The following is a 23,623-nucleotide window of genomic DNA, read 5'->3' as shown; positions in this document are numbered from 1 at the left end:
GAAATAAATGATTTAATAGCATTAACAAAAACATGTATAGATCAAAATTATTTCACTTTCGATGACAAAATTTATAAGCAAAAGGGAGGTTTAGCTATGGGGTCACCATTATCAGGATACCTTGCTAACATATATATGAACAATTTTGCAAGATTGTAAGGAGAATAAATGTGTTATTAACAGATTACTAAAAACAAAAACAAGCATGAATGTTTGATATTCTTCTGCTCTTATTTTATGGAGCAGGATGAGTTCTGCTCATTCTGAGCATTATGAATGTGAAGGTGGTCATTCTGATCAATTTGTGGACTGTGTTTCTAAAATATTTCAGTGATAAGAAATTGTTATAATTATATGATTTCTTATATATAAATAAATTTATTTATATGATAGTGTTTTCTGGATCAAATTTGCCAGTAGGATATGTTATCGGTTTCATAATAGTAAGCACATTATAATTATAATTTGGAAATTCGAGTAATTTTTCTGTCTACAAAGTCTACTACAGAAAGTTAAAATTACTCTCACAATGTTGAGAATGTTGATTATACTAGCTTTCAATGTTGAGATGTATCTTTCAGAATAATTGGAATATTATTACTTTCCGTATTGGAATACCAACATAGTAAAACATAACCAAAGTAGACTATATTCATTTGCGCTCAGATATCAGTAATATAAATTTTAGTTTCCAATAACTCAACACAACAAAATTCTATTACATAAATATTCTGATTGCAGAATTCTTCCTTTTCAAGTTCTCGTATCAGTATCCTCTCATTAGTACACTCTGAACCGGCGGTCTATAACTTTTGAATTGGCCAAATCAGTTATAAAGTCACATAAATTATTTTTATCCAGTCAGTTAATGAATCACCAGATAGAAAAATTGTATACTTTGTGTGTTTTGGCAGTGGATGAGTTTTTAGAGGTGGCATCTAAATCTTTGCAGTTACTGTCGACTTTTCATCTCTCAAGCGCAATAAAGGATGTGTTTTTATGATTCATTAAATTGAATAAAAGTACAAATGGGCTTGTTGTAGCCACAATCCACTCCCATACATTACACGGAATCATATTAAAGTTATCCCCATACGTTCTTAAACGAGAATCTTATTAGAAGGGCGTAGACTACACTGTAGTCTACCATCCACCAGTACACCACAAAATTCTAGTCAATCATGGATAATATATACATGAATACTATTACATGAATGATATTATGACATGTATTCCAAGTATTGGAATACCAACATAGCAAAACAAAGCCAAAGTATGCTATTGTGTTCATTTGCTCTCAGATATCAATAATATAGATTTTAGTTTTAAATAACTCAACACAACTATTACATAAATTCTGATTGCATAATTTTGCAATATGCAAAAATCAATTCCCTATGTATCATGAGGTGCGTACAGATATACGCGCCGCGAACATGAGCAATTCACTTTTAATCAGCTGACTATATCTGTATTTTCACAGAAACGTTAAGATACAGATATAAAAAGAAGTGAATTGCTCATGTTCGCGGTGCGTGAATCTGTACACACCTATGGATTCACCTCTGATACTGAAAGCAGTGGAAATAGTTAATATTTAATGATTTTATGAATCCAATTAATAAATTTTTCAAAGAGTAGCACAGTGATACTTACTTGACAATAAGGAGGATTAACGATGGGAGAGAATATCTTCCTGAATTCGCCCATATCGCGAAAGTCTTTTGGTAAACGGTCGACATACAGACATTTCGATTGGAGGGATTCAAACGTCACGTGACTTGAATCTAACCAATCGCAGACTAACGTCCAAGCGTCGATTTGTTTTTTGTCTAGCATGTTCTTTGCCTGAAGAGCGCATTCTTTAGTCACATACTCCACGAATCCATATCCTTTACTCTCACCTGTTGAAAAAAAAAGGTTGAGTGTTTAATTCATTGTTGAGAATAATTTAGTAAGGACTATAATGTTTAATTTTCAACGTATAATCTAATATGTTTATAATGAATCAACGGGATTATCCCTATTTCGAGAAATGACGTGTGGATACAAAGCATTATCAGCGTTCATACGCGTTCATAGCAACCAGAGATGAACGAAATAATCGTTACTCTTTGATAAGTTTTCGTTACTATATGATAGCAACTCTTGCAGTGTTGCAATGTTTATGTATGGAGCAACAAGCCACACTTCTAAGTAGCGTAGTCAGGATTGGGAGGGAAGTTTGAACAAAAATGTTGGCCCCCTATCAACCAAACCTATAGTGAGGTCCACGTTATAATGGCAGTGGGGAAAGAAAGGAGAAAAACGTTGCCGGTTCTCCTTCTTATCAATGCCTCCTATAGACGGTAGCTGAAAAAAGGTTTATTGATGTAATAATAACTGTTCATTCTCGTTTAAAATAATCAATTATATTTTATGAAGCAATAAATTATATTTTTCAATAACTTAATAATGAATTTTAATGATTAAGATGAAATTTCTTGTTAATTAATTCTACATTGTTAAAAGACGATCCGGCAACAGAGCAAAGCGAGAAAGAGATAACGATTTGTTTAATTATAGACTAGGATAGCAATAATATTGCTAATCAAACACTGCCATTATAACGTGGACCTATAGTGGAATTTTAATATGTATTCAATTGAGTGGGGAGGGGGGTGTTCTAATACCTACTACCTACTTCTTCAACTACTTCTGGGGGTTCGATTGTGAATAAGGGGGTCCATGAGTACAATCTCAAACTAATTTATAGAAATACAGTCACTGAAAGTTTATTTGGAACTTATTACAATTATATAATTCTATTGTTCAATCAATTACTCATAATATCTATGAGTATAAAGTAACCAATGTACTAGTTACAACTTTATCTCTTCCATATTTCTTTCTCTTCTTCATCCACCTCCCACCTCAGATAGAGAACTACTATATTTTCTAAATTATCAGTCAGGATTGACGTTGCTGTTTTCAATTTCCTGGTGGCAAAATTTTGCAATGCAGTTTTCCAACACAATAGGGCTTTGAAGTATTTAATATCGAAGGCATCGTGCTATCGTGTCTACAGTACCTACTTTGAATGCTTTGATTTCACCTCATTGTTACATTCTGACAGATTTTGTTCTCATTAGCTCAATAAGTCAATATCAATATTGCTTACTTATACAAAAGGTTCAACATTTTAATCCAACGAGACGATTCCTTCCAATATTTGACTTTGTCATTGTCGTAGCCTATTGCAAATCGGAAACAATGAGTATAAAATGTAATACAATGTATTACAATCTATGTAATGTATGTATTACAATATATGTAATGTGTGTATTACATTCTATGTAATGTATGTATTACATTATATGTATACAATGTATTACATTCTATACTCATTGATCGGAAATCCTTTAAATGAGTTTAAAAGTTTTCAACTTTCAGTAAACAATATTTTTGTTTACTGATAGGTCATTTTTCATAGAGCATTGTGGATCTCGGATTTTTTGGTCTCTTTTTCGTGCTCATGGTATGGGGGGGTAACCTGAAAATCCCACCCTACGCTACTCCACTGACACTGCCTGATGGAATCAGAACAACGAGATCGGTACGATTTTGATAGAATACTAGTCATGATGCTGAAAAATGTAATGGAAAACTTGAGAATTGCATAGATTTGAATCAAGGACTGTTATATTAAAAAAATTAACTTATTGTATATTGAATGGCAACCTGTTTACTTCATATTTACTTCACGAGACAATTTGATCAAGTGACTGATTCTTTAGGAAAAAACCTTTCCTATTCAATTTCCATAAATTTTATAGTTTTTTCCTAAAGAATCAGTCACTTGATCAAATTCTCTCGTTTCACTGAATTGAAAATTCAATTACCTTGTACTTAAGTTAATTTCGAATGTGTATTGAAGAAAATTGGGAGTATGTTCAAGAAATAACATAAAACAGTAGGTCTATGTGTAATCATATTTCACATATAATCATTTAATCACAATTACAAGATTCTGATTCAAAGTAAATTTTTAAATGCTCCCAAATTTGATGTCGATGTTTTCACGTATAAATTTTACAATATATGAAGGAATAGCCGCCACCCAGCATAGCCGAGATGACTATAAGACGTTGCACCCTTCAGTCTCCTAGCGCTACCTGGTTGTGGGTTCGAATCCCACCGGTGGGCATGGTCGTTTGATCATCTCATCATATCACTCTCGCACTTTCCATCACCCACGCACAAGCAAAAAAGCTCATCATCGGCAATAAAAGAAAGAAATCCATTTAACACTGAGAGTCTAATTGAATTTCGTGAAATCTCACGTGTAGATCACTTCTCAATCATAACTCATCTTATCGCAACCAGGCTCAGTGCTGGTTCATATCACAGGTGATGGGCCTACTGTGAACAATTGGTGGTGGGGGAAGGGGTCGAGAGGTTAATATATCACTGTAATATGATCACTCATGCTGAGTTATGTAGCTGATTTACACGAACATTTGAGACAGTGCATTGGGATATTACAGGTTGGCATTCTGTCAATGTGTTCTTTCCACCTAATTCTAAATATTTCAATTACCATATTCCACCTTGAACTCCTCTTCAACGTCCTAATTTCGGAGTAGATCCATTTCTGCAACCCTTCACAATAAAAAATATACTATACAATTTTATAGATTATATTGCCCCATGGAGTGTAGCTTGCGAAGAAAGCTACTTGTTCATTATAAATTCACTTATCACTTACTGTTGAAAAACATGTAATCAGAGATAACCACTAAAATGTATTATTCTAATGCTGTTTATCTTCAAGTATATTAAGATATTGGAACGTGCCACGCTGTCCATGATTCTAAAATGGTGGAGATGAACATTTATTAGCCATCTAGACTTTTGAGGTAGTATATTTCTTTCAATCTACTGTTACAGTACAGAATAAACGCCCTGAAGAAAATTTCGTGACTATCATTGATTTTGATAAACATCCTGCAGTTTTCTTCGTTCTCATTTATGCAATCCTATGGAATAAATGAAATAAGTTTAATGAAGTTTGAAGATTTAAAATTTGCTGATCTGATTTGATCTCATTTGTAATTTCTCATTACAAGTGTACAGTGATTGTAAAAACGCGCCCGTTGGGCCCGCAACCTAGGAGATTTCGTCATTTTAAAGATTACTCATATGCTTCAAACAAAATAAATTTCCTGTTTATTAGTTTTGGATAAATAAAAAATCACACAGAACACGGCTTCCCATGAAATAGATTCTCTATTGATTAAAGTGGATGCGACAGCGTAATATCAGTTAATAAACAGAAGATCAGCATAGTGAGTTCTTTCAATTATTTTTCAGATCTGTCATATGGAAATAAAAGTAGTTCTGTCATATTGGAAGTAGTTTATAGATAGTATAGAATAGTTAATCACTGTCCTATAGTTTAAGAATAGTTCAATCATAGTTTAAGAATAGTTAATCACTGTCCCTTCCGTGAATGATGTTTGTAATGTTTAAATAAATTGATTATGTTTAAATAAATGTTTTCTGTTTCAATTCCTATAGACGAAATAAAGACCACACAAGATGATAATTAGATGATAAATAAATATTTTATTGTTTTATAACTTGAGTGATCGACTGCACAACATCCCAGAATAAAATGAAATTTCTGACTTCGATCTGGGCCTACTAGGGCCCGGGGCCCACTACATACAATCAATAAATTAATATTTTTACTATAGTGAGGGCTACGTCATACTCATAATGGCGGTGGAGAAAGATAGCAGAACAACGTTGCCGATTGTCTTCTATAGACGGTAGCTGATACAGGTTTATTGATGTAATATTAACTGTTCATTCTTGTTTGAAATAATCAATTATATTTTACTAAGAAAGAAATGATATTTTTCAATAATTTCATAATGAATTTTAATGATTATGATGAAATATTTTGTTGATAAATTCTACATTGTTAAAAGACGATCTGGTAACAGAGCAAAGCGAGAAAGTGATAGAGCTATCCGCTTTGTTGAATGGAAGACAAGGATAGCAATAACATTGATAATCAAACACTGCCATTATAACGCGGACCTCATTATATGGCCCGGGGCCATGTAGGTTCTACTGCATACATCCATTAATATTTTACTAGGATCAAAATTCATTATAGTAGTGATTTTTTAAGTTAATGAACCTAAAATTGTAGAATTATTGCAATAGATAGTCTTCAGTAAACACGATAAAGTTTTCTCTTGAGTGATTCTTAAGGATCACTTGGTTCCAGGTGAAGATTTTGTGACCTGGCAATATTGCTACACGTGGATAAATAACTGGCTATAACGTTCACCACCAATATTCCAAGTGGATGATATACAAGAGACAAGAGTCACTCCTTCCAAACCTATATGTGGATTCCCATAAGTATTTTATCAGATACGAGTATTGTCTTCGGTTTGAATAAACAATTGAGAGGTCTGTTCGTATTTCGAGATCCATATTCGAAGATCTGATCGCTTGAGTGAACATTTTATTGCGAGGAGTAGAATCGGTAAGAATTGATTCGGATGTGAACAGATTCATCGAACAGGAAAATACGTTATAAGAATTCCAATAGAACGTTGTAACAAATAAGCTGAATGTTTCGAGGGTGACTGAAATACAGTAGAAGGAGTTTTTCGTGATGTTAAATCATGCGAGAGAAGGAAATTACACTTGCTCACAACCGATTGACTCATGACAAGTATTGAACCTGTACCAAGTTACAATTGAAAATTACCAATAAACATTCTATTTATCTGCTTCCGATTCAGATCAATCATCATCCCCCAGTTCATTCTTCTAGAACTTTTCCAATCACGAATACTGCGATTCAGCAATAATATTTTAAATGACATAAAGTTCCTACCCAGTGAATACACAGAGGAAAGTATGACATTTTTACTCCATCTTAGAAAAATCTTAGTATAGAGTGAACGAATCTCTAATCACTTGACAATTGACAAGGACTAGGGAAAGGTAAATCCGAGAATAAATTTGATCTTCCATCAATATTCGAATAATGAATCTTCGAGAGTTGAGTATTGATTTAAATATACAGTATCTCTCAAGTTTCAATTAATATAAAAATCAATATTGTATCAACAAACTTCGCATATCCATATCTATTGCTTGCTAGGGTTTTAGTTTGGATTTTTTGATGAATCTAGTATTGAATTGCTAATAAGCTTTCGAATATCGTATCGCTCATTTGTACAATAATCACTACTGCATTCAAAAATATATCATATTCCTCTGCATTGTTTGCCGAAAGGTTTCAACGACATGATCCACCAACGTTTTTGAATAATATTCTTCTAAGATCTTTCAGTAAAGCATGGAGAACAGAGCAAAAATTGAACCGTGAATTATTTCTATGGAAGTTATTTGTGTACATGGGGGTTTGCAGATTTTTACAAACAAATTCATTCTTTACAACAATGAGGGCCGGTTTCCGAGCTTGGGATTTAGGTAAGTTCCAGACTTTAAACAGCTAGAGTAAGAAAATTGGCTTTCCGAAACGAGGCGTAGTCGCAGTAAATAGTTGCAGCAAAATAAATATTTATTTTCTCATTTCTATAATCGTAAATGTTTTTCCTTGACGAAATGAAGCATTTCTAAATAATTCAAAATAGTTGAAACTTTACACTATTTTCTCTTTATTTTATTTTATGTTTAATTCTCTGTTTTTTCGAAATTTTAATATTTATAATGATGTCCACGTTTTAATTGCTGTATTAGATTAGCAATGGTATTGTTATCCTTGTCTATCATTCAACAAAGCGGATAGTGCTGTCCCTTTCTCGCTTTGCTCTGTTGCCAGATCGACTTTTAACAATGTAGTATTAATTATTAACAAGATATTCCATCTTAATTATGAAAATTCATTATGGAATTATTAAAAAATATAATTTCTTGCTTAATAAAAAATAATTGATTATTTCAAACGAGGATGAACAATTTATATTACATTAATATACCTGTATCAGCTACCATAAAGAAGGCATTGACTAGACAGTGACGATCGGCAACGTTGTTCTCCTATCTTTCTTCACTGCCATTATAACGTGGAGATCACTATATCTGAGTTGGGAGATATTTTGCCACACATTAATCGTTCAAAGAACAAAGTTTTATGCAATTCCTAACCATTCAACAACAAAAGAAGGATTTCAAGGATTTTAGAATACTTTTTGTGTAGTTGAGAAGTCGATATTGTGGTAATTATTCATATTGAATGAAAAAGACTAAGAAATTGTCAAAAAACCACTGATTTTCTAATAAAACCACTAAATCAGTGGTTTTTTGACAATTTCTTAGTCTTTTTCATTTGATTTTAGAATAGATTTGAGGATTATTAATTATGTATCTAGGTTGGACGGTTTTTACCAAACAAAATCATTTAAAGAATAAATTTTGAAGCAAATTTCTTACCAGTTTTTTCACTGATCATCAAAAAATGTCTTCGAACTTCACCGTAAGCACTGATTAGTGTCGTGAACTGTTCTTCGGTGTAATTGAGAGGTAGTCTGGCTACACACAACATCATTTCGGTGAGAGTGGGGGTGACGGGGACACACTGTCCCCTCAGGAGGAAAACCCGGTTGCGGTCCCAGTCTTCTAGCATTTCGGGATCTTCAAGGATCGCCCGCGCCATACTAGATCCTGTGCCGCTGTTCATGACTTGAACACTCTGTACGGGGAAGTCACAAAGCAGCTCTCGTATTTCCTGAAACAGAAAATATTGACATTATTATCTAAGCATAGTTCAATTGAGTATTCAATTAATTTAGCGAAAACTATAAACTGAAATTAGAAAGAAATATGTACAATACGACACACAATATATACGTAGCCTACTAATTATTCTGAAAGTATCTGTGTTGTATTCTAAAGGTGCGTACAGATGTGAAAGTGAATTGCTCATGTTCGCGGCACGTAAATCTGTACGCACCTTAAGAGTATCTGTGTTGCAGTGGAGGTAATGCAAGAGCCGAAAAACAACATTTGAAAACTACCATTGAAACAAGTTGTGACTGGCATAAATATATAGAGAGGTCCACGTTATTAATAATGACAGTGGAGAAAGATAGGAGACAACGTTGCCGATCCTCCTCTATCTTGTATATGACGGTAGCTGATACAGGTTCATCCCTTAGACTACCAACGGGACAATATGTCCCAGAAGAAATGACCAACCTCAGACTACAACTGGGACAATATGTCCCAATAGAAGTTCATCGAATCCCAGTGGGTGAATAGGTCATCTAAACAACACAGCAATGAATCCCAGTGGTAGTCTAGGGTCTATTCTGCAAATACATCAGCTGTTCAGAACTATATGATCGCCATATTATTGTGAATTGAGGTTATATTGTGGTTATATGCTCTCATGCATGCATGTGTCAGATGCTGGTTTTCTACTGAATGAAGCTGTTCTAATGTGATTTGCAGTGTCACTTTGAGTTGAAAGTAAGTAAACAACTTCATATAAGGTGTAATAATAACATGTTAAATTGAAATTACAAAGCTATTTACTAAATTTTATTCATTTTATCGTGTTTTTTGTATTGGGACAACATATTATCCCAATGGTAAAATTGATTATTTGGTATTCGACGGGACAAACTTCATAGACCCTATTTGGCAGTCTAAGGGTTATTGATGTAATATTAATAATTGTTCATTCTCGTTTAAAATAATCAATTATATTTTATTAAGCAAGAAATTATTATTCAATAATTTCATAATGATTTTTTGTAATTGAGATGAATTATTTTGTTAATCAATTATCAATTCTACATTGTTAAAAGACTATCTGGCAACAGAGCAAAGCGAGAAAAAGATAGCGCTATCCGCTTTGTTGAACGATAGGCAAGGATAGCAATACATTGCTAATCAAACACTGCCATTATAACGTGAACCTCACTATATGCCTATTGTTGTGGTAGATATCCATATTGGATAAAACGACTTGAAGTTATTTTGAATTGTCGACTTGAAATTTATCACATTTTCAGAGCCTAAGGAACAATCTTATACAAGCAATTCAGTAGGTTCAAATATTATTTTCATGTGCTATAACCTCCAAATTTGAGTCCCAACGAACTGATTTTTAGTTGATTTCGGATGACTAGTTGAAATATAATATAAGTTTTGAGTGAAATGAATAGTACTAATACAACAGCACAATAAATAAAAATGTTTTGTGATAATTTGAATATACGTAATATTCATAATGTTAATAATAATAAGTTCCAAGAATGAAACTGCTTAGGAAGATTAACAGTATTGTTTCACAATCCTGAAAACAGTATTATTTGTTAGGGGAATATATAGATTTTGGGAGAATACAGCTATCACTTTTACACGCAATGATTCAAAAACTCTTTGTATACATTTTATAACCTTTCGTGAAATCGAACCAAGTCACGTGTCTTCAGACCCATGACAAGTGTAGATAGAATCGATATGATGACACAAAATGTTCATTATTGAGTGTACTTCAATCATCTATACTAAGGGAGTTGTGATTTTGTCACCTACCCCTCAACACCATCATCAAAATGATTAACCTTCCTCTCACCCTGCACGTGCGAATTCCATCATGATTGGAAATAAAGAGATAATTGGAGCAGAAAGAGTGAAATGAGAACACCCACTGTATGGCTTTCATAAAGAACTGCGGTGATGTCATACACGTGACACGATGACATCTGCATGTCAACAACAACCGATTGTGATTTCAATAATTATTTATCGATTTCAATTGATATTGTATGAATAAGAAATGAACAATGGTGAAAATTCAAAGGGTACATAGACTATTGCTCAATCGTTTCAGAACAAAACTAGAAGGATTTCTAAATAGACACTTCATGAAAGCTACTATTAAAAGAATATTTACACTGAAAATTGAATTATCACAAGAATTCACGATGTTCTCTTGTAATAAGCGAGAGAGTAATACACGTTATTATCTATTTCTTAATTCAATTACATTTTCGAAGTACTATGATGACAGTACTGTACTGTACTACTTCTTATAAGTGAACTCTATGAGTAAGTTAAACAGTAACAAGTCATAGTTGTTGAGCCAGCCAGACACTCGTTATTATTAATATTATCACTACTAGTTGGGTCAAAAATGATATCTCTCACCAAATAACTACTTCACTGAATGCTTTCATCATAATATGAAATTAATAAAAAACATTGAGAATTGTTTGTGAAGACTTGGTAAAATTCGCTTTATTTACACAGCATGCAGTATTTTGCACAACACGACGTCAGTCCAATGAATCTTCTATGATAATAATTATTACTCACTGATGTCCCTCTTGTGTTATTCAAATCATGCTAAATGCTTTCAGAATGATGGACAGCCAATAAATCTCCACATGCTTCACGTTTTTTTTCAATTCGTTCTTGCGTCACTCCAGAGCTCTAACCACGTTATATGTTTCACCACCTTATCGGCCACAATGTCAGACTAGCATTTGATCCCTGTCCAACACTATTTCTGCAGTTTCATGACATGAATCTACGAAGTACTGGGGCAAAGTTTATCGCCTTTACGACAGTTTGAGCTACTGCAAACAACCCCCGTTCAACTTTCACAGGCAATCTAGGAAAAGGTGAAGTTTTATAAGGAGTTTGTTTAAAAGAGTGCATGCACTTTGTCCTTAATAGAATCCAAAGATTTCTCCAGTTATACTTTGTTCTATAATGATGACTTTATTGGATTATCCAAACACTCTAAATGACCTAGCAATGCTTAATAGAGTCAACTCATTTGAAGATATAAAGTCGAAATTTTAATAAATTTATTCGCATTAGTTGAATGAATTTTAACGATCACATGATAATGAATTGCCACTCTATGTTAGCGTTGGCTATTTTACTATTCATAGCATATTATAACATTTTTCACCATGTGATGTACAATATTATGTCTGAGAAACATTTTTCAGGATTCTGCAACTGGTATTCCAAGAGTGGAGGAATTTGAAGAAACCTAAAAATTGAGATCTCTATGATGTTATAATTCATAATTCCTATTCTCATCTCTTAAGGAGCACCTGTTGAAATCTTATTTAGATTTGGATAAAATCTGTTGGAATTAATAAAAACAATATAAAACTTGTAGTACCCTTTTATTGAAACATTTTAAAAACTTTGGACCTACTCTGGCCATTTTCAAGTTAAATCTGTTGGAATATTGATTAACAAATTCAAAACAATTACAGATCAATAAAAAATTTTTTCATTAAAGAACTTCAAACTTTGAAAAATCTAGTATTGGAGTAATATTAAGCATCATCACCTGAGGTATGATCTAGGTTAATGATGAATGAATTAAAATTATCTTATCTAGAATGATATTATGAGAGTAAAATACTCGAAATAATGCATATTAACATGCGAGCGTGAAAAGTCATCATAGATATTGTGGTGAATGACGCTTTATACAGGATGTACACGAAATAGCAAAGGGAAAAAATATGTTGGTCACAGCATTGCTTTATTGATCTTGCTGCCAGCATCAGTAGAGTGTTGTAGGGACTGATCAGATTGACAGCTCTCAAAATAAATGAAAGGGCGGAATCTGACATCCACCAGTTTTAGAGAAAGAGAGAGAACAGTAGTGTGTAGTTTATTCCTGCTAGAATATTGTGTATAGCGTTATTCCAGTTAGAAGGAGAGACATATTGACTCCTTGATGATAGTTTCGTCGAACGATTTGAATCGGCTTCACATAATTCGATGTATTTATTGGTATATTTGACATGAAAAATTAATTATTATCTCCAGCAGTCTGAAAACTAAAAGCATGTGTCGGAAGGGGAGGGCTGCTCCAATCTGCTCCAAGCAGATAGGCAAAAAAAGGTTGGCTCCTTTTTTTGCTGGATGATGCCACATAAGCTTTTGCTCACGCGTGAGTCAAGCGTTGGGATGATCAAACAATTATACTATTGGCAGGATTCAGCGCATAAAACAACATCTAAGTGGATCTACGAATCACATTTGTGAGTTCGAATTCCTCAATTAAAAGTAGAGACATAGTTACGAAGTGGAAGATTCATACGATTCGTAATCTGGGGTCTCTTTTAAAACAAGATGAAACAACAGGTGAAAATACGACTCTAATTTCTGTGATATGATTAGGATTTCTCAATTTAATGATATATCCATTCCCATAGTTTGGTTACAGTTACAGAATCTTAAGGTTATAAATAGTTGAATGAGCGAAGCGAATTCTATATGTTTCAAGTCAATCGGTGTTTGTCTGTTTTTACCGCTGTTACAGTCGCAGTTATGGTCCAATTTGGATATAATTGATATATAAAAAATTTATATATAATGTTATATCACAGATTCAAGCCCATGTTTACTTAGTCTACGGTTCTATAAATGAACAACCTACTCGTATTCCTGGACATCACTTACTTTGTTGCTTGTATATTTAAACTAGATACTCCAAATAGATAAATTTGATTGCTTTTGTGCATTTTTCGTTCGTACACACAAATTTTGTACCTTGAATTTTTAGGAACATGGAATTCTGATTTCATTTTTCTATTGTCTTCAGCGCTGTTGAAATAATATTTATTTCACCGATAGATGATGCCCACGTTATAAGTATTGAATTTCGTGTGGGCAATTAATAACATGATCTATGGAGTTCATGCTGTCGGCGGGTTTCATACCCATGACTGATCCGGCATCAGCCTGACAAAGGGTGATAGAACGCCTTAACTGAAAATCATCTATAAAGATTGAAATACTCTACAACTATAAACATGAGGCGAGAGACGGAATAACTATCCTAATGAGAGGGTAAAGTTCCATTATTTTGCTAGTAGACCTCAACTAACTCCCGATTTTTGGATGAGGATTTATCTCCTAATTCAGCATACATTATTTCAGGTTTCGTACGTCCCAGCATGATGAAATTCAAAAGAAAGTCATGCTATAAGTTTGATATTCAGGGAACCCAGAGATAGTATTGGCAAATAGCCACAGAACTCACAACTCTGATCAATGGAGGAACTCACAAAAATGAATATGAACAAAAACGACATGAAATAAATATGAACAACAACTAAATCAAATAAAGATGAAAAGAGACGACAAAGGAGCAAGTGATAACCTAGGGATGATTACTCAAGGTAGCTGTGTCTTGAGGATATATTACTCACTTATTGTCATCGTAAAATTTCGCTATTTCACTATCTCACTTGAAAACCTACCTCATTCATCCCCTCCCCATAAGATCCCATGCCATTTCATAGCAAAATAATATTACTTTTAACTCACGCATGACCTAAATAGCTAAGTCACTGCTCTCATAAACGAACCTCGCTCTAACCCTATCCTTATCTCTCATTCATCCTTGCTGATCTTGAAAATTTGAAGGAATATATTTAATAATAAATGAGATTTTATGGTTGCTTTCATCATTCATTCATTACTTTTCATTTGGTCAGTGCTAGCAAACAGGTAATTAATGAAAAGTGAGCAATGGTTCGAGATTATAAAAACAATAGTTGATCGACAATTTAGTATATAAGCTGATGTCTGCTTGATTGTATTATGGTATATGGAAAATCGATTTAGACTCGGAATTGTCATGAAAACGTTGAAAGAGATTTTCGTTGAAAGTGATACTCAAAGCATCTTCATAATAATATGTAACATGGTCAAAAGTATTTACATGATTAGAAATGAGATCAAAATTCAATCAATCCCATGATTGTTTTACTGTAATCTATGAGAGAATAGAAACATTGGATTCCCTAATCTAATATAAACACGTGATAATTGTGACAAAATTATTCCCACTAACCAGTAATGTGTTGTGTAATGTGGTATCTGTGCTGAACTTCAAGCATTGGTGAAGAATCTAATGCTAAACACTCCAATGAAATACTATTTATTAAGGTGCGTACAGATATACGCGCCGCGAACATGAGCAATTCACTTTTAATTAGCTGACTATATCTGTATATTCACAGAAACGGTATAAGACATAAATATAAAAAGCTTGGCATCAGCTGATTAAAAGTGAATTGCTCATGTTCGCGGTGCGTAAATCTGTACGCACCTTTAGATGTGATGATGATAAGCTATCTGCACTAACTAATAATATTATCTAATAGCTTGTTTTAATAATTATTTTATTGAGTTACCAAAACCTAAAATCGAAATTTTTTGCATGGGTTCACGAACAGCATTACTTATTTTTCTATGTTTATCTTTCAGTCTTGTTTTTGGAGTAATCTACATTAAGTTCAACTGTGATCATCTATCATAATTCTAGTTTCACATTAAAACTTATAGTTTATTAATGTACACTGCTGTTTTGTTTTGTACCACTATGGGTCTCGTTAGACTCAGTGGAAATTGTCATATTGTATAAATAAAATAAAATAAAATAAAATAAATAAAACTATTATTGGGTAAAAGAAAGGAGACGTGGCCGCGCTACCTGTGCACTGGGCTATTGTTCCAAAAAGGTGCATCCTCTAACTCTCGACTAGCATACTTCATTGTCCTCCAATTCCGCTTCATTTAGTGGCCATTTTAGTGGCCATTAGTGGCCCCGTGTGCTTTCTTGAAGGCAATTCTAGCTGGTAGCACCAACTTATCTATAACTTTGCACCTTACTTACATCTGTTACTTGTATTTTCTGCAGTTATTGAATTTGAATCAGTGATCAAGTACTTGTATATCATTTTATCATTCCCAATGGTTCATTTGATGAAACTCAACTTGCTCACAATCGATTTTTTGGCGTCCTTTCAAATTCTATTAGATTGATTTGAACACAACTTGTATGTCAAGTCCCATTCAGTATAGTAGAATTTATAAGGACGGCAAACAAATGAACGCCCCAAAAACCGATGTGGGCTTTACTTACACACCACGTTCGTTTGACTAAATTTGTACTTATCGAAAGTAATGTGTGTGTTTATCCAATCACTGTATGCTACCACTGGTTCACAGTTGAAAGTGCCTTCAAGTAATCACACTAGTCCACCAACATATTCCTCGGAATGGAAACCTTAACAATATACCACGAAAATGTCGAAATTCAATAACAATCGGCGACCACTGAAGGGTCACCAGAACTTCTACCTGTCCATCCATTGTTTTCGGCGGCCCAGTCTCATTTCTTTAACCCCTATTATTTGATTCTGATGCATTGTGAGGGTTAATTTGATTATGAATTCGAACAGTGTGAGAAATATTGATACTGAAAAGTGAGTTACATCTGAGAAATATTCCGATGGATTTCGTTTGTGTTCAGTTGTGAGATACAGTGGTGGTACCAGGGTCATCCTACGGACAGACTGCATGATGTCTAATTATTCTCTGAAACAAACATTATTTCGCGAGAATTCGACACTTTTCCTCCTTCTGGAAACCGATTCACTAAATTGAATTTGTTTTTGATGAGAGGAGAACATGTAACAGGCTATTGAAGCAGGATGAATCCGAGGAAACAGTAATCATTGCTCATCAATATTTTAATTTTAGTACCAAAGAGCTAAAATCAAGTAGAATTTGAATATAATGTTATTTTCATTTCCCTATGGAGCTAATTATAGCTAACCTGAATGCTACCTGCGTCAAATCGAACCTTTTTTATTGAAATTTTGTTTCAATGTGAACAGAGTGGGTGAAGCTCAGAGTACACGGAAAAGTACTGAACAATAAATAATCGGAAAACCATCCACTAAACAGCACAAACACATAGACTGTACACTAGGTCTAAATGGTTACAGACATCAGTGACAACTGTCAAAAGGGTAATGGAATATTATGGAAGGGATAGCTGGACAAGCAATGCCAAGCCACAGGGCTGAATTGATGACCAACAATGCTAATATTAGAACAGTTGTAAAGACTGGGAAAGCCCAATGTCATTGAAGGTATTGGTGTCACTCCTGATATTCCCTCAATGTTGGTAGTAGATATGTTCCCACATGCTATAGTACAGTGTATATCTGAATTGCTTTCTACTACACCTGCGTTTCAGTTTAATTAAAATTTCTAAATTTAGAGACCTGGTTTCATTCTGCAATTTGTTCCTAACGTTTCCACCAACAAACCCAATTTAGAATCGTAGTTTTGTCAGGTGTACTGTATATGAAATTACTGCACCTACCACTGTTGTCAACCTCAAAAGTGAATTGTGGGAATTTATTGAGTCGTTGATTCATTCTCTTTGATAGATTTAGCAGGAGATAAATTGATTTCACTGCTGTTAGCGAATGCTCACTATTGCGAGGTAAAAACGCGCGTTGGTAAAAACATGCAAATAACAAATATTACTGATATTTTCTACACCAATATTCACTAATAACGAATGTATAATTGCTATTATTGCAAAACATAATAGAATCATTCAGGTTGACTATACATTATAACACTTTAGAGATTTTTGAGAGCTGAGCCAACAATTAATTAGTTAATATATCACGTTAACATCAACTGTTGAGTAAATTCTTGTTAAAATAACGTTCACTGATACATATATATTTGAATTTACATGTTTTGTATATGGTACCTTGTCAAGCAGCCTTTTTAAAGGTTCGCTTAACTGGTTCGCTAAAGGTTTACTTATTTATTCAATAAACGTTTTTTCTATTCCATTTTATTAAAAAATTAACCTAATGAGTGTAACCAATACACAAATTTGTACTTGAGCACTGAAAACTTACAGGCAAAAACTAAAACACTGGTTTTTTTCAAAAAGTTGAGTAATTTTTTAAACTTCTAGTCTCTATTGGTTCTTCAGTAATTTTGAGTGGGCTTGGAATTTTCTATATTTTGTCCGATTGAACTACGGATGAGAACACGTTTTTTTGCCAATTTGAGTCTTCAGGATTGTGGAAGAAATATGGATTCCAACATTGGAATAGAGTAGTTTCTGTGCTGTCGTGGATTTCACTCAACTTCATTCAATAATAGAAAGAACTCTAAGATTTAAAATCCGAAGAGAAAAAAGTATCAAAGTACTCTCAAATTGGCCATCAAACACCAAATGACTGGACGAAATATGATGACAAGTTTAAAACAGCTGCTTGCACGTATCAAATTGCTTCAGTGTTCACCCCTTTCCAATGTAATCGACAGCTATTGTAATAAAACAAGAGAGTTAGCCCGTTACGTAGTGGGTTACTTTATCAGGTCCCCATCTAAAGTGGCAAACTTACAATAGGATGATCAACAAGTTCCTTCGTGTGACCAAGTGCTACAAGCAACAGGATAGAATCGAACGACAGGGCTTTGTTTTCTTAGCTTAACTTCTATTGGTTCTTAACTGAAGCCCTAAATAACCCCAGCTCACCCCATTTCATTTCAATCCCTTCAGATCTTCCCATTAACACTAACATGTGTCAAATACTTTGGTTATCAGTAACTTTTCACCAGCAGCTAATAATATACGGATGAATTTTATTCTAATTTATATTTTCAGATTGTGATTTGGTGTAGAAATTGAAATGGACATAAAATATGTATAATATTATGACAATTTGAAACTAAATTAGAAAATTTAAGAAGTTTTGGGCAATAGCCTGTTTTTCTTTTCCGATCGTTGTATTGTTTTTGCTAACCTAATAAATAAATAGTAAATAAATTATCTTATTCAAAATCAGGCGTCGATTGGATCGAGGTACAGTTTTTCGCCAAACTGATAATCATAAGAGGAACAAATTTTCAGTATTACAATTATAGTTATCAATCATCAAGAATAATCCATCCGGAATAATAATATCCTAAACATACAAGGAAAACGTAGATTCTACCATTGTTTTTGACATTTTAACACTGCATCATTCAAAAGTTTTTGAAATCCGTTCTTGATACACGTCTAGACACCCATATTTATTTATTCGTGGACCGAATCACAAATCATATAAATATGATGAGGAAGGAACAACAGGCTTGGCCCAAATCTATTCCATTCCCAAATTTTGATGAATTAATAAAATGTCCAAAAAATAGGTTATGTTTCTACTGTAAATGTTCAAGTTCAATATGAGCCAACCAAATCAAAATGTTTTTGTTCAGTCCTTATTTGTGAAATGAGATACTGTAAATAAATTCATGAATTTATTATCATGAATCAGTCGTGATTTTGTCTTCAATAAACAGTGAAACATATACGGTACATGAAGTATACTAGTTATAAATTATTGATATAACACTTGTTAATGTATCAACTACATTATAACAATGTTATAGTTTAAAAATATTATAGTACATGAAGTATACTAGTTATAAATTTTTTATATAACACTTGTTAATGTAACAATATTATAACACTTGTAAACAATGTTATAGTTTAAAAATATTATAGTGTAGTTGATACATTAACAAGTGTTATATCAACTACACTATACCAATGTTATAGTTAAAAGTATTATAGTGCAGTTGATGCATTAACAAGTGTTATATCAATAAATTTATAACTAGTATGAGCTCTACTATAACCATAGAGAAAAGATAGCATCTACTATGTTTTCTATATTCTATATGCCAAATGCCATGTTATTAAGATTAGTCTTTCAGTATTATAAAATATGTAATCTCATCTTGAATCAGTATCAATAGTGATGATAAATTGTGAATGTTGGAGCTCAGCTATGAAGTATATCAACACATCTAATCAAAAGATATCATTGCCGAGCTTAATGAGGAAAATGAAACACTAGAAAGGAAATTCCAAATTCCATCAAAGTGAATTAATTGTAAGCGATGAGATGAAAAGATAGACATAGTGTCGCTCTCGTCTGGTTCGTTTGAAAAAGCGCTAACAGTCAAAGAGAACAGAAAAATCATCTATTGCTTCTTTCACGAAAAAAAAGCAGATGAGAGCTGATTCGGGGTTTGGGGACGAGAGAGCTGCAAAGCGATGCCATTGGTCTAGATAAGACACTCCCACAATTTGAGGTTATTTCAAATGTCACAGCAATGGCGTTACATAAACTAGAAAATGTTGTATAACTTGATTACAACATTAATCAATAGGATAGTCACAATTGAAAATGAAATTGATTAGTAATAATCTTAAAGTTAAATTTTAACCGTGATTAATTCCACGAGAACCAATCAGAGAAGCCGACTTTTCTAAAACGCCTTCTATGATTTGTTAAATTAATCACGGTTAAAATTTAACCGGCTGTTGTGAAACCGGGCCTAAGATCTTCAATTTTTCAATAATAAATGGAATAATTGAAAAATCAATCATGGATCAATTACACAAGGAGTGTGTGAATTACCGGTATGTTGTTTTATGGCTTATACTCCCTAAATACATTCCAGCGCCAACATCATGAACAAGTATATAATTCACTATCTCAAGTCGTCATTAGAGAGTTTGAATGTTAAGGTTTGATTGCATCGCTTGATTTAGTAGCCTTAAGGGTATAAAATGTAGGCTATGTATTGTGATTATTCACTGACACGTTCATAATATTGATACGCAGTTAACTGTTCATGACTCAATGGAATGCACTTTGTATTGATGAATGGGACTCATTCATAAAGTTAACAGGTATTAGGGTCGTATATAAGGTGAAGTGTATTTTTTCTTTAATGTAAAGTAGTGTGCATGATCCATCATTCAGTGTATTTTTATGAATGTAAAGTACTGTGCATTTTTCATCTTTCTTCAACTGTAGAAGTTGATCTCCTACAAGGAAATCTTCACCAAGTATGTACGTACAATTTGTCTCTGAACAATAAATAAATACAAAATGAGTTGGTAATGTTTCAGTGAGTAATCCCCACCTGGAAAATAAAATTCTTGACGCTCAACCAATAACATTACAAGATTTGTATTATTCGATAATTAATTAATTCCAATCAGTTCAAATCAAAGCCACACTTTCCGTTTACCAATGCTTTTTGAAATCATTATCAGATAAAACATTCAGAAATCATGAGCAGTTGAATATTCCATTAAAATCCTGATAATGCATTTGGCATACGAATAAAACGGAATTCCAGTTTCATTTTAATGAAAGCTTGAAACTGCATTAAGGATTTTATGCAGTGATGCAATGATAAATTCGTATTTCGTGCCAATGTGCAGTAATATTAAGCTTTTCATGTATTTCAGCCCTTTCTACCGTTATGCTCCATTAATATAGGATAAATTCCAATAAATGCTGAAAGTTAAAATGAAAGAAGATCAGAACGTATTGGAAACTGCAGTTTTCCTGTACATCAGGAATTCTCTGTAGTACTCCGCTACAAACGAATAGGGAAAACTCTGTTCATACAGCCCCTAACGACAAAGACTTTTCGGTAAATATTGTATCGTTAAAAATCCATTATGTGAATTCCACAGACTAATGAATATGATAAATAAATAAAACGCCACATCAGCCCTGTAATGTTGACATGAACCTATTGACTTTAGGTTGAATGAGGACAATGAACATGTTTTGCACGAAGAACTGAGGCTGATTTCGTACAAAAATGTCATATCAAACTAAAGATTGAAGTTTTGAAAGTAAATTCAGAATCTATCAAGAATTCACTATTACATAGATCTTCGAGTTTTTTTTAGTAAAATCAAACATACCCCTGAGAAATTCTTTACACAATATAGTCCTACTAGTCAAACCGCCAATATATAATCATGTATAAGCAGAAAATAAGAGTAGGGAACCTATGTTTTCAATACTAGTACCTATGTTTCTCTCTCTAGTACAGTTCATGTTGTAAGTATATTGTTAAAATTCAATTGTTTAAAGCAAATTAACGATTTCCAGTGAAAATTAAACAAAAAATGTATCAGCAAGTTGTTTGTTATTGTCTATGTGAATCAAATAGTTATGAAGATCAAGTAGCTCTATATTTGATGATCTGATGTACTCATAGTTATGTATGAATTCATAATTTAGTGGTAGAATTGAGTAACCGATTGAAAAGAGGATAATATATTATTCTCAATTAAGGAGAAAATTTAATTTCATCAAAACCTAGAAATGCAGCACGATATTTTGGTTGTAGTGTTTTAGCATGGAGAAAAGATAGTATAATATGTAGAGTACACTGTTTTGTTATGTTAAGAGTGCCGTCTTTTCTCTATGGTTCCAGTTATACATGACATGTAGTCATGTGGTGATACAAGAGCATTATGTTTCAAGTGATACATCTATAGTCAAGTGCAAACTGGATGCACGAGCAAAGACGCAGGCAGATAAGTCTGTTACTGGATACTTCAGTTGATTATAGATGGAGAGAGTGCTGGTGATATTCAACATTCTACAAGATGTTCAAATTAATCAATTAGGAACTCAATCCAGAGCAGTAATAAACGCCACTTGTACCAGATGTTACTGAACACTTTTACAGGCTTTCGAGATGTCGGAGAAGTCTTGAATAAAGAAGGCCTCATTTTTCGCCTATCCTCACCCGCAATGAATAGAGCTTATTTTGAAATAAGTACTTCAACTGAAAGAGCTTATTTTGAAATATTAGGATGAAGAAAATATACCATTGCCTTATTCGTCTCTGATGTTAGCTTGATAGAGGCTAAACTATCTTATTCGTCTAACTTTTTTCAAAATGAAATAATTTTTTTACAAGTGAATCCCAGAAAATCTCTCCTCTCCTCGAAATTGAAGTAGAGTACTGTATTTGAAAAATAGCTGAAAATGACAATATTTTACCGTTTTACCAAGCAAAGATAAAAATAATAAAAATATCTAGAAATAAAAATAAATAGTCAAAACTTTGCATATTTTCTCCAATTTTATTGATTGAGAGATCAGGTTAATTCAGATTTAGAAGCTCATTGGAACAGCTAATTATTGCTGGTAAAGTATATTTTAAAATTAGACAATGTAATTGTTCCAGATTGGAAATCAAATCTGAGTATTAAGCCCAATTAATTGAATTTACAATATACAGTATTCGCTACTAGAAATACGAGAAAGTATACTAATTCAATAAACTAAAACAAAGCAATCACCATTTCTGTAAAGCATACAGAATTCATTGAATCAACTTCCATCTACCGGACAAATACAATATTACGTCCAACTATTATCAAGGACTCTTCCACCAATCACAAACGACTAGCTTCATTGTAGCACACGCCCTTCATTCCTATTGGTCGATGACAAATCATATACTCCATTTTGTGAGAGTGAGTTAGCAATTCCAACCAACCAAAAGTGGCAAGACAGTTATTTGTACGAATATTGAATGCGGTTCAAATGATAATAATCTGACACTGTCATTCTTATTTTAATAATCATAATAATCCATTATTTGAACTACGTACTTTCAAAACATGAATCAAATGCTCGAAAGTCTAAACCGTAGAGAACATTAGCTTTATTAAAATTATCTCAATAATAAGTCATAACATTGAAGAATTGGATTGTTTAGTGGGAAGTATCCTATTTTTGAGTGGCATATTGAAGCTGGATTATCACACAACCGTGACAGCGATCAGTGACAGTATAATTGTTAATATCTAATTTGACTATTACCACTCAGCCCGGCTGAACGAGTATGAATAATCCCATTAGAGCTTATGGAAACTAAATTTTCTCTG

General features: G+C 33.2%; 1 protein-coding gene across 1 annotated transcript in view; it reads right to left on the bottom strand.

Annotated features, from left to right (window-relative positions):
* The window catches only part of LOC111046084 (ribonucleoprotein PTB-binding 1-like), a 104,509-nt gene that overhangs the window by 15,456 nt on the left and 65,430 nt on the right, over nt 1–23,623 (bottom strand). The window contains 2 exon segments of the mRNA XM_022331575.2: nt 1,657–1,904; nt 8,467–8,761. Coding sequence (XP_022187267.2) covers nt 1,657–1,904; nt 8,467–8,761 — 543 coding nt within the window.

This window comes from Nilaparvata lugens, chromosome X (genome assembly GCF_014356525.2).
Source record: "Nilaparvata lugens isolate BPH chromosome X, ASM1435652v1, whole genome shotgun sequence".
NCBI classification, from domain to species: domain Eukaryota; kingdom Metazoa; phylum Arthropoda; class Insecta; order Hemiptera; family Delphacidae; genus Nilaparvata; species Nilaparvata lugens.
Note: the sequence above shows the minus strand (reverse complement) of the source record. Positions and strands in the feature narration are given on the sequence as shown.